Below are 14,389 nucleotides of genomic sequence, written 5' to 3' on the forward strand. Positions count from 1 at the left end.
TATATATATATATATGTGTGTGTGTGTGTGTGTGTGTGTGTGTACATATACATATGTGTGTGTGTGTGTATGCATGGTTCCAAGCACAAATTTGGTGTTTGGTAGTGAGGTGACCAATTCTCATCCACTCATTCAATAATTGAACACGTATGCACCCATGTATATATTCTTAATATAAAGATACTCATGTAGTATGAATTTCATATCTATGTTCCTGCACTCAAAACAGTATTATTAGCTGAAACCACATAGGTCCAAAAGCAGCCAAGGATGATCATGTAAACTGTGTAAGTGTATATGATAAATAATTTTTGAAAAGAAAGAAAAAACAGTTAGGAAGGACTTCAAGCAAAATTATAACCATGAGAAACTCAAGCCATTGACGATGTCCGATAAAATGCTCAGAAAGGAATGATTAATTTTATGAGTATAACCTAGCAGAACATGGCCAGACCGAAAGAACAAGAGATGAGATCATGGGTGTAATTTGATGGTTGTATCTGACATGCAATAGTTACTCAAGAGAAAACACACAGAAAATGTACATACACGCACACAGACACATGCATGCATCCACCACAAACACACGCATGAGAGGGTACGGGCATGCATACATGAAAATATCTAAGACTAAAATCAATTTATTCTGAGTTTTCTTTGTATGCATTCAATTATCTAAAAAAATAGAGGTTTCTCAGGTCCGCTGCCCATGTTGTTAAAAACACAGCAAAAATTTGCTTGAAAAAGTTTTGAAGTGCTAGGATGATGAGGAGAGGTTTGGATTATCAATTTTATAATGACTCAAAACTAAATAGATCTAAGCAAATTGCTATTCTCAGATGCCTCTTTTGAAGCCACTTGGATGCATAAGAAATGAGACCTTAATCATATGACTTTTAACTTGTGCCCACACTGCATGATGTAAAACAACTTGAATGGAGTGAGCATGCACACAAAACAAATATTAGATGGCGCCCTCCTTAATAAAAATGCTTGATTGCAAAGTAGTAAATTTGAAGAAAATGTCTAAGATGCTAGCAGGTAAAGTTGCGGAGAAGATCTGAGAGAGAGCAGACGAAGGTTTAGCAGAGGAGGAATATGTGCATAATTATGATTATAACATTGAATTCAGGTGCCTACCTTAAAAGTAGTAGAGTAACAGCAGATAGAGAGGGATTCACAAGAAACAAGCAGTTAAAAAGAATAAGGACTATGATGACATATATAACAAAAAAAGAAGGTTGGAGAAGTTAAGTTCACCATGAGATGTCTTTAAACCATCAGAATTCTGTGTATTAGGTGCTCCTTCCCTACTGAGAAGTGAAGTAACTTGCCGAGGCTGAGAGTTAAATGCCCATGAAGATCCTGTTTCTAGTGTTGGAAGCTGGACAGACGAATAGCCAAAAGAAAGCTGCAAATTATTCGTATTTGCTGCCTGAACTACAGGACGCTCCGTGTTTGTAACAGGCACTGGATAAGCTACACTCGTCACAGTTAACGGTTGAAGCACGGGAATCCCATATGCAACTTTTCCAAGATCTTGACTGGACTCATTTCCTGATATAGACAACTCTTTTTTACCGCTTGAATCAGTTACAACATACTTATCACAAAACTTGGGAATGTCGGAGCTCTTAGATTTCTCTTCCTGCTGTGAAACCAACCAAGAATTTGATCCTTCTGCTTCTGACTCAGCAACCTCCTCGTTAACACCTGAGCAAGCATCTTCTGTAGTAACTGGAACATATGGATTTCTCATCAAATTTACGCCGGTAAGATTCTTACCATGTCTATCAGCGAACTCAGCTACCTTCTCATGCTTGTTTTGAAAGTTTATCTCCTCAAATGGCATCTTTCGCTTGCTTGGTTTCTCTTCCTCAATGTCTGTTGTTTTGTTATTTGAGTCCCAAAGCTCTTGATACCTGTTCAACTCATCATTGGGATGATCCATCACAGGAGTAGAGGATTTTCCAAGGTCGGTAAAGAAATTCTCACTCTGCTGCAAATCTGGAGCAGACTTCTGTTTCCCCTTTTGATCTTGGTTCTCAGTGCCCTTTTGGAAGAAGTTCTTGAAAGAGGGGTCGGCAACAGAGTTACTGTCACTTGTTAGTTTATTATTACTTCCTTCATCTGCTTTAGGATCTGAAGAAGTATCTTTGATTTTCAATTTGCCAGATGATCTACCAAAGGATAGGCCCAAACTTAGCTCTAGCCCATTATCATCCTCCATTTTTCAGTAAAGCACCTCAGTTCTTATCCTCTTTAGGTTAATGAGTACTTTCTATAGTTTTTCCTCACTGAAACACATATTCATCTTCAGAGAGCAATAAGACATCTGCAAAGTGGTAAATGAAAATATGAGAAAAGCATTGGCACCCAAATATCACATTCAGAACATCTATCAAAAGGAAATTGTTGACAAATTTGAAAGGAATTACTAGTAGTGGTGTAACAAAAAAGAGAAATACAAAATCAACTCAAATAGGAATTCATTTTCCCAATGATAAGAAAACATGTATAGATTATGCACTGCATGTAATTCACATTGCTTTCGCCATCATCCATCAGGAAACATGTCTCAATCCAAAATTGTTGAAGTTCTCATCACCCATTCGGAGTTGTGGCGATCTAGCGAAGTTTGCATATAAATGTAATGGTAATACTTATGTGATAAGGTGTGACAACATGCAGAAAATATTAACTGTATTTTCATAAAAACTTAAGCCATTGTTGGTAACCACTTTATGCTATAGGCTAGCCAACGTAAATAAACACATTTACATGAAACCTATACATAAGGCGCCTTAGTCAGGTGAGAGAAATTCATATGTTGCTGTTGAGAGTGAGCAAATTAGTATCTTGAGTTAGGCGCTTGTGATGCAACGGAACTAAGATCTGTACGGTGTTATAGAGTTTAAGACATACAGTCTGAATTGCCAAAGATTCTCTAGTGTAGCACGCATTTCATACTGCTTATGCTCAGCATGTGCTTCACGACCAAATAAGTAAGTGAATGAAGGGTTCCCTACTTCCTCATTGTGTGAGTCTTGGAGATCATAAACTGATCTCATTCATACCCTACGGGACTTTTAACTAGTCATGAAGTGGAGAATTAATGCTAGCTACTATAGTGTGTTACCTATGGTCATCACTGATTCGGCCTAACGGGACATCACTTGTATTCACCGGCTAGCCAGTTGTCACTTCAATGCGAGCAGACACAATTGTGAATACATACGAAGTTTAGAGTTGGTTGAGCATGTATCTAGCAGGGAATAACATGATATACATAGAAAGACAAAAGAAATAGAGATTACATGTATTGTCAAAACAAAGTTCTTATTGTCCACTATCCACCCCAAAGTAATTACTTCCCTTAGCTGAATACGCCTAAATGTTTGTCCATAAATAGTCTCTTAGGAAAAGTGCTGAGTCAAATATATATCCCTAAATAATGCCATCCAACTGGAATTGGTCACTCACTAACTGTTATGATTTTCCTTAGTAAAGAAACATGTATGCTTCCAACAATCTTAGCACAAACTCAAAGTAACAGTTTTGTATAAACCCTTGAGAAAATTCCTTTCTATGGTATAGTAGTTTGGAGAACAGATGCCAGCCGTGTCCATAAGAGATATATCATAAGGACACTTATCAAGTAAGCTTTGAATGCCTTCTTAATTATCCCTTGGTCTCATTATATTTTTAGTTCCAGATGTTTCTAGCACAGTTAAAAGTTCGGCATTTGGGAACAACTGGCAAGGTCCAAAACCCATAATTTAGATTTTAGAAAAAGTGCCCATATTTAGGAACTACTCGAAAATAATATATAGATAGAACCTATGAAGCACGGACACGCATAACATGAAGCCGTGTCGTGTCCGTGTCAGACACACGTGTCGAACACACGTATCCTATGTATTTTTTAGGATTTGCCTCGTGTCGGCGTGTCGGATGGCCGTGTCGGATCCGTGTCTGTGCTACATAGGATAGAACTAGTCATGTGTAACTGAGGAACTACTAAAAAATAAATGGATAAGTTGATGACTTGGACTTTGGGGGTCTAGACGTGTGCCACGTCACCAACATACTAGCTAAGAGCAAAGAGCGTGAAGGAACACACCAACCGCTGTTACTACAGAAAAACAAAAGAAAAGGATATACGTGTATACAAAATATAATTGTTTTTCAAGAAATGGAAAGAAAAGCTGCAAGGATAACCACCATAATTACAAAATGAGACTTCATAGGTCAGCATTCTCCATATAAATGTATCCAAATTCAAGCTTGCAATAAATCAAGATACTAAATAGTCGACGTGTCAATCCTCATAATTGCAATATCAGATAGAAAATTTTCTCACAATTTGTCTTTGCTTGTTATTCTCCTCTTTCTCACATTGCTCACTGCACCTTTGTCTGCTTCTAGTGTTCTTTTATCTTCTTCACTCTTGATATACACACTCACACATATGCATGCACACACACGCACACCCATGTATGCAGACGCACGTATACATAAATATCTACATATATGCACTAAAGTGCACACTCTATTTGTTGTATCTTTATCTTTCTCTCATAAAGGACATCGATTTATCCCCAACTCTATTTCTTATGTCGTCTCATCGGCATACATGGAATGTACTCAAAGGCATTAATGAAGGCTCAAGTAAAAATTGCATATACATGTATATATAAATACATAAGTAGTAGTGTGCACATGTTATTTGCTGTATCTTAACCTTTCTCGACATTGATTTATTCCCAACTCTATTTCTTATATTTATTCCCAACTCTATTTCTTATATCGTCTCAATGGGATGCATGGAATGAACTTGAAGGCATTAGTGAAGGCTCCAAGAAAAATGCATATATATGTTAATAGAAATATAAATGTTCTGAAGCGCACACTCTATTTGTTCAATCTTCATCTCTCTACTTTAAAGGACATTGATTTTTACAACTCTATTTCTTATGCCGTCTTACTGGTATGCATGGAATGTACTTGATTGAAGTCATTAATGAAGGCTCCAAAGAAAACCTGCATATATTCAATTGACAAAACTGCCAAAGAAAAAGCATATAATGCTACAGAATATAGTATATGGCGTTATGCACATATTGGAAGAGTACAACATACAATGAGAACTAGTTAGGTTCATACAATTATGAGAGATGAAACCATCAATAAAGTAAAGGATGGTATATATATCAAAGTAGCTTTAGAAAAGAAGATAACAAAAAAAATACCAACGCATATTTTGAAGTGCCTTACAAATATTCATGCCCGCAATAAATAAAAGTGTCGAAATCATACCAAACATCAATAGTCAAATGACAAAATCATCAACCAAAAAAATGTCAACACAAAAGAGAAGCATATTACAAGTAATACGCTAAGGCATAAAGGGACTAATTATTTATATGTCAACTCTATTTCAGAAATCAAAACTCACACAAAACAAACCCATATAAACATATGCCACAAATATAGCTTAGGTATATAAGTTCTTGGACTCATAAATAGCTTCATACGGGCATCTTTTATCAGCTGCATATTATGTTGATTGCAGCAATGCAATATACAATTCTATACTAAAGAAAAACATAAACAAATCTTCTGATAGGAAGTACATTCAGAAGTGCAGCAGATATGTAAAGCTACACTTTGTTTGCATCTGCCAAGTATTGTGCTCATTTCATAAAGTAATAAGAAGCCTATAATAAAAGAGTAATGAAAGTCGTGTAGTTTATTTGATTTTAGACACCTTTGCACTGGCAAGTATTTTAACCATTGACCGGAGATTTGATCAAAAATTAACAAAGTCAATTACAAATAGTGTAAAAGTTATACATATACGCCTTGCCCAAGTTAAGATCGTGCGGTGTGCAAACTCTGTAATAAATGGTAAGACAACCCAATGAATCATAGTTAACCAAATCACATAGAAATAAGAACATGATTTGGAGATTTCCAAGCAGGCTGGCAAAGTATCTTTATTTCCAATTTGAAACCCTCTGTAGGAGACAAAACCTAAGATTCATCAGGAGAGAAATATAATACATGTTTCATGAACAAAATAAACAAAAAGCATAGCAATCAGTTATCTGGTTTCCTTATAGCTTTCACAGAAAATGCAATCTAATAAGTATCCAATAAAATATATACATAAGTATGTGCCCAAGATTGTAACTTTTTTTTAGAAGAAATTATAATTACTCAAACTTGCCCAAGCTTCACACAGAAACAATCAAGTACAATCCAAATAAACTCAGTTTGTGGACACAATCCGCCACTAAAATGTCTAAAATTGGTCTAATTTCACACCCAACTGAACTATGATATAATTCAAACATTACAAAGCCTAATCACAATTCAAATCCCTTCCCACTAATTCTACTCATGATTTCTTCCATACACATCAACACAAGCTCAATATTTCTAATCAAGATCCTAAAATTTCCTGACCCATAACGAAATCCTATGAAATCAAGCAGAAAAAAGAAAACCCGGATGAAAAAAAAAAATCAGATTTTGAGTGAGGAAATCGTGAGAAAATTTCAGTCCATTACCTGAATCCATTCAACCTTAAATACCCAGAATTTGCTTTCCTTTGAACAGAAGTAGCAGATATCAAACTGAACCCAAAAGCTGAGAGAGAGAGGAGCGATCTCAGATGAAATAAGAGGGGAAGCAGTCTTGAAGGAAAAATTATTGCTATTTTTATATTATTTACTTTTTGCTCATTTTTTTAATTTCTTTGGGCATGTGATTTTGGTGACGGTAATCTTTTTTCGTCCACTGACCGAACGAAAGCGACAACGGGCCCGTTGGAAGGCACGTGTACGGCACGCGCCATGGAATAGTTAGGGTTGCAAGCGGGTAGGGTTCGGGTCTATGTCCTAATAATACCGCTCCGTGCATAAAGGGTCGGTTTGGATTGAAATCTAGTTTTGATGATTGGATTCGTGATGGTTCCAAAGAGTTAAAATTATCATAAACCAAAATTGGGTTTTTTTTAAATTGAATCTTGTATATTTTCCCTTTAAATTGAATCAAAATTGAGTTTTTTTTTTTTAATGGGTGCCCAAGGGCGCTGGTTATAAGAGATGAGAGAGATAAAGAAAAAAATCAGTACAAATCTGGAGGAAATCACACCTACTTGCTATTCATTTCTCGCTATCTCTCTCCTCGCTGGGCACTTGTTAGAAAAAAATATACATATATCCATGATTATATATCTAGATTTTTTTTTTTTTTTTGAAAAGTTATATATCTAGATTTTAGAAGTGCATGGGCAACAACAAATAATATTGGGCCAAAATGTGCCTTGCCCCCCTTATACAATAAGCCTATCAATTATTAGTATTAAAGATATCACTGTTCCAGACAAGACCGAGTAAGGGTGAAAAATATTTACAAAATTTATTACAAAGTCTAAACAAGGCTTTTCTGCTAACAGTACACAGAAGTTCCCACTTTTTACAAGCAGCTTGCCTTACAAAGCCATGCAAGCAGGAGTGAGGTTACTGGTTGACTGAACTTTCATCCTCTTAGCTCTCTTCAGCTGCTTTATAACATCCAGTCTCTCTGTAGAATATGGAGATGGTATCTATATCCAAGAAGCCAATTTTCATAAAAGGATAGAAAATGATTAGATTTGATTAGGATAAAAAGTTCAATGTGACTTCACTGCAAAGATGCTGCCACTTACCAAGCCCGGGATGTATTTCTTGATCGCTGACAGCATAGCTGCATGGCCGATGGCAGTTACCTGATCAGATAAATGCAAAGGAGCCGCCAACTATATATTAGATGCACAGATACATAGCCATAAGGGATGCACGCGAAAGAAAAATGTTTTATGCTTCTTGAAATTAGGTTTCATGGCATATGATTTGTATTTGGTATTAGTCATGCGATCAAGATTTAGCTTTTTAATTTAAGGACATATCACATTATCTGATGAAGTACCATTTCTGACATCTTTCAAGACAAATCAGTTTCCCTATAGTGAAAAAATAGTACATATTGTTCGTATGTTTTGGCAATAGACTGATAGAGTGAAAAACTCTGGATCGAAGAACACAATTTCGTCTTTTATCTATTGAGACTAAAATGGTGAATGTAAGAAAACCATGAATATTATGTTCTCACCGGTAGAAGCATCAGTATTGCAATTGGGATAACACAAACAATATCAATTAGTGTTCTTGCAATCTTTTTCTTCTCCCTCTTTGTCAATGTCTGCCCAAATATTTGTTTCCTAATAAACTGGACTGTGAACATGACATCAACAAAGAGCATCTTAGATCCCATGCAGATGTCCTGGGTGACAATAATCAAATGTCAAGTACTATGGAAATGAAATCGCAATTGGACATCTCCAGTATAATTAAAACAATGCTTTGTTTGTCTTACAGATGTTGAAGACAATAGTGAACTGCTATATTTAGCAAAGAAACTCTGTCGAAGCTTTGTCTCTGCAGCTTCAGGAAGCATTGCGAGGATCTTATCTGAGCAACTCAGCTGCAAGATGGTAACAGAGACCTGTTAGAGGTGTTCAGAAAGTAGAAAATAATAACTTTTCTACAAAAGTTGTTCTTTTGTTTACGTTTTATTTTCTTCTTGTTCTTTTTTTTTTTTAATTGAAAACATTCTTGAATCTCAGTGCGTGAAACCATGAGCTATGTGGTTTTGCAACTATGCGCTATGTGGTTTTGCAACAATGAGCTATGCGCTATGTGGTTTTGCAAGTTGCAACTATCACTTTTTAGAAACTATGAGCTATGAGGCTTTGCATGGCCCTGTTTAGATCCTAGAATTTGAACTTCAAGTTTCCTACTGAATCCTTCCAAAATGTTTTGGTTTAGCCCCTTTCTGAGGGGCTAAACAAATTTCTTAGGGGACTGCATAATATTATTAGGGATCTACCAAAACGACAATTAATTTAGGTGTTTCTTTTTCTCCCAAAAATCAGCGGCCAAAGGGTGGGTGAGGCTCTTTGGCGTTTGGATTGAGGGACTTACTTTAATCTGTCTTGGTTCAACCGTATATTTCTAAACTTTTTTTTCTCAAATTCTCATATTAAATCTGTCAAAGTCCCTGCCACTATACCAAAACTCCAAAGCTACGGCGAGGGTTGAGGGTTATAATTTTAAAGTGTGATATGTCCCCGTAAGTTGAGGGTCCTTGCATGGGCCAAGACCTTGACTCGCAGAGTGGTATCTTTCTTTAAATCCTGTTTAGAAATTCATAGCCAACAAGATTTGAATCTTGGCAATGTCAAAGGTTCCTGACACTGCAACAAAATTCGAAAGTTAAGGGTGGGAGTTGAGGGCTATAATTCTATGCTCTAGCTAAATCCAATAATTAATTCATGGACAAACAATCATGTTGATCATTATGTATACAACTTTTTGTACAAATTGGTGGACGAAAAACCCAGTTCAAGCATTATAGACACTCCAGAAATGATAGAAATCAGAAAAGAAAAAAATTAGGCGTTCATGATATACAATTGAATTTCTATTTACTGTACTAAAAAAGAAACTTATGCTCTACTAGAATGGTACAATCGTTAAAAAACCTGACTGGTTATGAAAATAATATTATTTTTTTTGCCTGATGATGTAATTTCTATATAACAGATGAAAAAACACATTACCATGCTTTTAATTTGCTTGTCTTGAAATATGCATTCAGCAGAAACATAGGGCTTTACGTCTCCACACCTCTGGCGAAGCCCATTCCTTGGGGAAGATGAAATCACCTCTGTCAGGTTCCCTGTATGCATCACTGGCTCAGGAAATTGAACTTCAGTAGATTTTCTCAACTCACTGATTCATAGAAATTTCGTGTTAGCGAAGAATCAAATTTGTACTGATTAACTTGTCCACCAAAATTCTTTAGTTTTCTAGAAAATGATGTACCGTAATCTATCATAAACTGCCCAATAATCTTCAAGGCAAAATGTTAGAAGGCCCTTGCTGCAAGATAACGTAATAGAAGTCTCCTTCAAATATCAGAAAAGAAAGCTAGATTTAGTGGAGAGGGATGTTGCTTTGATTACTAACCAAACTTGAATATATGCCTTGACTTTGTGATTAGGAGACTGCTCTGTTTTATCAATATAATGATCGAAGCCTGAGAACATATTTGAGCAAACACCAAACACAGTAGACAGAATAATCTCCTTTTCAGCTTGGATGGCGCGTGACTTCAGTCTCTTTCTGTCCTGGCTCTTTGTGGATGATTCTGCAGCATACAAGTTGAGCCACCCAATTTCCTCGGCAACTACCTATCAGAACAATGATTAAGTGTGAGTTCATTTACAGTTGCGGTGGTATCATTTAGGAAAAACTTTTTTCCTCCCAGATATTCATAATGGATAGGGTAAGTATCACAAAACCTCCCATAAAGTTGGCCCATTTTGACATAACCTCAAAAGGTTTGGAAATGTCACAAAGCCACCAAAATTGACAAATTTTATGGTGGTTAAGTGAAAAAAATTCAGATGTCATGGTTTTTTGGGGGGTCAAGTGACGTTTTTAACCATGTTGGAGGTTATGGCAAAATGGGCTTGATGGAAGTTTTGTGAAATTTCCTCTAATGAATGTGTACTCCATAGAATCACCTAAGCCCTATAGGTTAGTATTATTAGTCCATGCTGTGATTCCAATATGAAAAGAATTGAGACTTACATCCATGAACAGCTGATATACACACATAGAAGAAAGATCAGGATATAAGAAAAGGATGCCGCACTCCAAGTAGCTGCAATTTGATAAGAAATTAACACGTAGTGAATCAACTTACAGAGAATACATGACAAAGTTATCCTGATCAGAAGTTATAGAGACTAACCAGAGGAAATCCTTGACAGTTTCATCTAGATCATCTATACCCATTTTCGCTAAGAACAGTCTAGTGTTTCTCCCCAAAACTGCAAAAAGTCCTATAACTGCGAGGTCCCTTACCACAACCTGTGAAATGTGAATGCAACATGAGTTGAGAAAATATCTCGAGAAGTGATCCAAACAAATAGTGCGAATATGCCATCAAAGTTCAAGAGAATGCCTCTCCTAGTGACAAAGTTCAAACTTCAAGAAAATTTTCAGAACCATCCAAGGGATTCCTTACATTGGCCTCTTTATATTATCAAGTAAAAGAAATTGTATACATACTTTTTTTTCTTCATTATATTAATTTAAATAATGCTAGATCTGTTTATTTAAAGAGAGAAGCCATGAATGACGAAAACATTGATATGACCTGATTCAAAGTACTAACCTGAGAACAGCAAAAGAGCTGCAAAACTCTTACAACACTTTCTCTACAAAGTGCTGCAACAAGCTTCTCTTGAATCAGTCCCATCCAAAAGATTATATCTCCTCTTGCATCAAGGTCTAGAACCTTCGGACCAAAAAACTTTAGGAACTCATGTTCTACTCCTGACTTGGTTGCTAAATGGTGTAATATGTCTACAGAAGAATAATCAGGTGATGACTGTACAAGTTCCCATATAGTTTCACGGAGGGAAATGGTGAAGTCAGGGGAAGAAATACGTGCAGCATCTAGCTTTTTAATAGCAACACAGCAACTGACTGCAAGAATGCTTACTGCACTGCCGCTGAAAGCTTTTGCAATTAGTAAGCATTATTCATCCTTTACAGCAGAACTTAAATGGAAAAAATCATGCACCTGATATACGAAACTCAAATGTGCATAAAAATACGAGCATATAATTAGATGAGTAAGCCAATAATCGGTCACTTGATATATTCATTAATACAAAGGTAAATTTCACAGAACCCCTGAAAATTTGAAGGCATTTCACACAAAACCACCTTTAACTTTGTTCTTCCGACTTCACCCCCAGACTCCAAAGAGTCTCAAATAACCCCCCTACTTTTATATGGGGTCACATCTTCTCCTTTTTTTTCGATCGCATCTTCTCCTTGCTATTTGTTTGGTGGTGGTATTCTTTCCGGTTGGGGCGCACGCGCGGTGGGGGAGGGGTGTTGTGGGAAATTTTGAAATTTTTGGAGGGTTATTTAAGCCTCTTTTGGAGTTTTGAGAGTTTAGTGGGAAAAACAAAGTTCAGGGGAGTGTTATGAAAAATGCCAAATGTTCTGGGGGTTCTAGTGAAGTTTACCCTAAAACAGAGTTCATGTTCAAACCTTTCCACATAGTGTGAAGCACATGTTTCCAGTACAAGGGTAACACGCTTAACTAAATCAGGAAGTTGTGCCATTCTAAACCAGTTCACCAGTTTTGGATCTCTCATGCTCAACTGGCCGTCAAGAGACTCAGAAATTAATTGTATTTTAGGGGAAAGACTGAACAAAAAGCCACGAGTAAATAATTTTTCTTTTAATGAACTTGCAAGAATGGAAATTTAATTACATGAAAAAAGTCTCACATATCGTATACTGAATGTTTTTCATTCAGCAGTTCTCCTAGCTCCAACACAGCTTTAAGTAAAGCATAGACTGCTGCCTGGAAAAAGAGAAAAAGGCAACAACAAGAAAGACACAGTTTGAAAGAGCTTCATTCTATTGGAACGACTAGTGAATAAGTTGATTAGTGTAATTGTTGATAATAGTCTAGATCTGTTTTTCATTTTAAATTCAAGTATAAGCAAGCTTATAAGAGGCCTGTTGAATTTCTTAGATTTTTTTCATGACTGCTGCGAATCGCTATAGTATCTGCTAGTTGTTACCTGCTGACACGGAAGTTAGGAAACAGACATTGATATATTTTTTGAAACCAACCCTATTGAAATCTAGCTTGAATTTCTACCTGATACGCTACGGGTGCATGCCATGAGTCGACATCCTCGCCTACCCATGCTTTAGAAAGTTTCGCGTAGTTTCTAGATGACTCATGGTTCTTTAAGCCAACAGATATTACTCTTGCAGATTCGTGTAATATATGTCGTAAATAATCTATGTAACTGATCTCTGTTCCATGATCACCACAGACATCTAACGGAGTTGTGCACTCGCCAAAATCATACTCCAAAGAGTCCGCTGAGAATGCAACAGGGGATGGAAGAAACCTTGTGGGTTTGATAGTTATTAAATTACCAACTCCTCCCCCGTAATACTTGAAGCATTGTGGATGGAATCTTGATGAAATATATGCTGAGTAGATAAAGGATTTTGTTACACCTGAAGTGCGAGTTGAATTTCTGCGACAAGAAATGAACAATATTAGCAAGTTTCTTGTTACATATATTTACACAACATGATCTGAAGAAAGGAAAGATAGACATGCAGACTAGTAATATGGGACTTTACACCCTGGCCTGGCAGTATATATCGAGTGAGGGGATGAAGAAAGAATATCCACTGAACAAAGGAAAATTGTTACTTCAGACACTTATTACACTACTATGGAAACTTAATCGCTCTAATACTTTGACTAGAGCTATAACATACAACTTCCTATCACTTGCCATTTGAGGGATGAATCATATTTCAGTTACAAAGATAAGAATTAGATTTTACACATGAAGATGAGTTAGATTTTCATTTTAAATCTAGCATGGAAAAGCCTAAAGACAAATCGATAACCAGAAAAAGATTCACGAGTCAAGTGCTTCGGTACCATAATAGAGTTAGTAATACAATAGGGGATACTTTATTCATGATAGAGAAAGTGAATGCTATGTTAGTGCCTCGCTTCAGATGTAGAGATTTTATTGAAGTTTGATGGAGTCAATAATAAAGAACTATAACTACTGATCTTGACAGTATGAGGGACTACATTAGTCTTCCCCTATCTAATCACCACACGAACAAATCACTTTCTAGTTCAAGTTGAAACAATTAGCAATTAGTTGTGTCTCCAACCTTTTTTGCTGCATGTTCGAGAATTAACCAAGGAGATTATTTATAGATTATAGGCTCTTTGTTCTCCAATTTGCATTAGCTAGCAAACTCGTCAGCCAAATGAGATCAAGCGCATTGGAGTGATTCTCACCAGAACTTTATTCCTAGTCATAATTGACTAAGCTTAGTTTGATTCGAGATTGTACCAAATTTGATCCGGGCCAAGCCCCAACAAGATCAGGTTCTCCACAGGACTAGAGCCAGTTTTGAACTGGATTCGTATCCAACAAAGGCTAAATCCACACACCTAGTGACGCAATTATGCAAACAACTTGTGGGCATGCCATAAAATGTGCGAGAAATTGAGAGAGCAAGTTACAGAAAAATGCACACAAATAAGAGAAGTGCAAGCAGTCGATTACCTGCTAGTAGCTTTGAGCTGAAGAGACCCATGAGGCTGAAATTGAGAGAGCAAAGCCATTGGTGACTACAGAGAGAGAGAGGGAGGGAGAGAGAGTGAGGAAAGAGAAGAGGGGAGAAGGGAAAGA

General features: G+C 36.6%; 2 protein-coding genes across 5 annotated transcripts in view; both read right to left on the reverse strand.

The window, feature by feature from the left end:
- LOC109839961 (ninja-family protein Os05g0558800-like) overlaps positions 1-6,751 on the reverse strand; it is an 8,402-nt gene extending 1,651 nt beyond the window's left edge. Inside the window, exons 1-2 of the mRNA XM_020408433.1 lie at positions 6,576-6,751; positions 1,261-2,335 (exon numbers count right to left, since the gene is read on the reverse strand). Of these exons, the coding sequence (XP_020264022.1) occupies positions 1,261-2,230 (970 nt within the window). The 5' untranslated portion in view covers positions 2,231-2,335; positions 6,576-6,751. The remainder of the gene's footprint in view (positions 1-1,260; positions 2,336-6,575) is intronic.
- Positions 7,349-14,389, reverse strand: LOC109839962. Of its 4 annotated transcripts, none has more exons than XM_020408435.1 (14): positions 14,264-14,389; positions 12,808-13,198; positions 12,428-12,504; positions 12,186-12,344; positions 11,296-11,629; positions 10,870-10,988; positions 10,707-10,779; positions 10,080-10,303; positions 9,936-9,992; positions 9,671-9,842; positions 8,425-8,532; positions 8,161-8,331; positions 7,718-7,777; positions 7,349-7,615 (listed from the first exon to the last, which is right to left on the reverse strand). In XM_020408435.1, the coding sequence occupies exons 1-14, from the start codon at positions 14,320-14,322 to the stop codon at positions 7,502-7,504; spliced, it is 2,118 nt and encodes a 705-aa protein (XP_020264024.1). In that variant the 5' UTR covers positions 14,323-14,389; the 3' UTR covers positions 7,349-7,501. The 4 variants fall into 4 exon arrangements, with proteins under 4 accessions (XP_020264024.1, XP_020264023.1, XP_020264026.1 ...); XM_020408434.1 differs by having other exon boundaries at positions 11,296-11,635; XM_020408437.1 differs by lacking the exon at positions 12,186-12,344.

Source organism: Asparagus officinalis, chromosome 5 (assembly GCF_001876935.1).
Source record: "Asparagus officinalis chromosome 5, Aspof.V1, whole genome shotgun sequence".
NCBI lineage: Eukaryota > Viridiplantae > Streptophyta > Magnoliopsida > Asparagales > Asparagaceae > Asparagus > Asparagus officinalis.

What these genes read in the sequence shown, in the direction of transcription:
- LOC109839962 (XM_020408434.1), bottom strand. Translation starts at nt 14,322, where the DNA reads ATGGCTTTGCTCTCTCAATTTCAGCCTCATGGGTCTCTTCAGCTCAAA. An exon ending in AGCTCTTTTGCTGTTCTCAG is followed by an intron (nt 10,989 to 11,295) that starts GTTAGTACTTTG and finishes CACATTTCACAG; the next exon opens with GTTGTGGTAAGGGACCTCGC. An exon ending in CAATACTGATGCTTCTACCG is followed by an intron (nt 7,778 to 8,160) that starts GTGAGAACATAA and finishes TTATCTGATCAG; the next exon opens with GTAACTGCCATCGGCCATGC.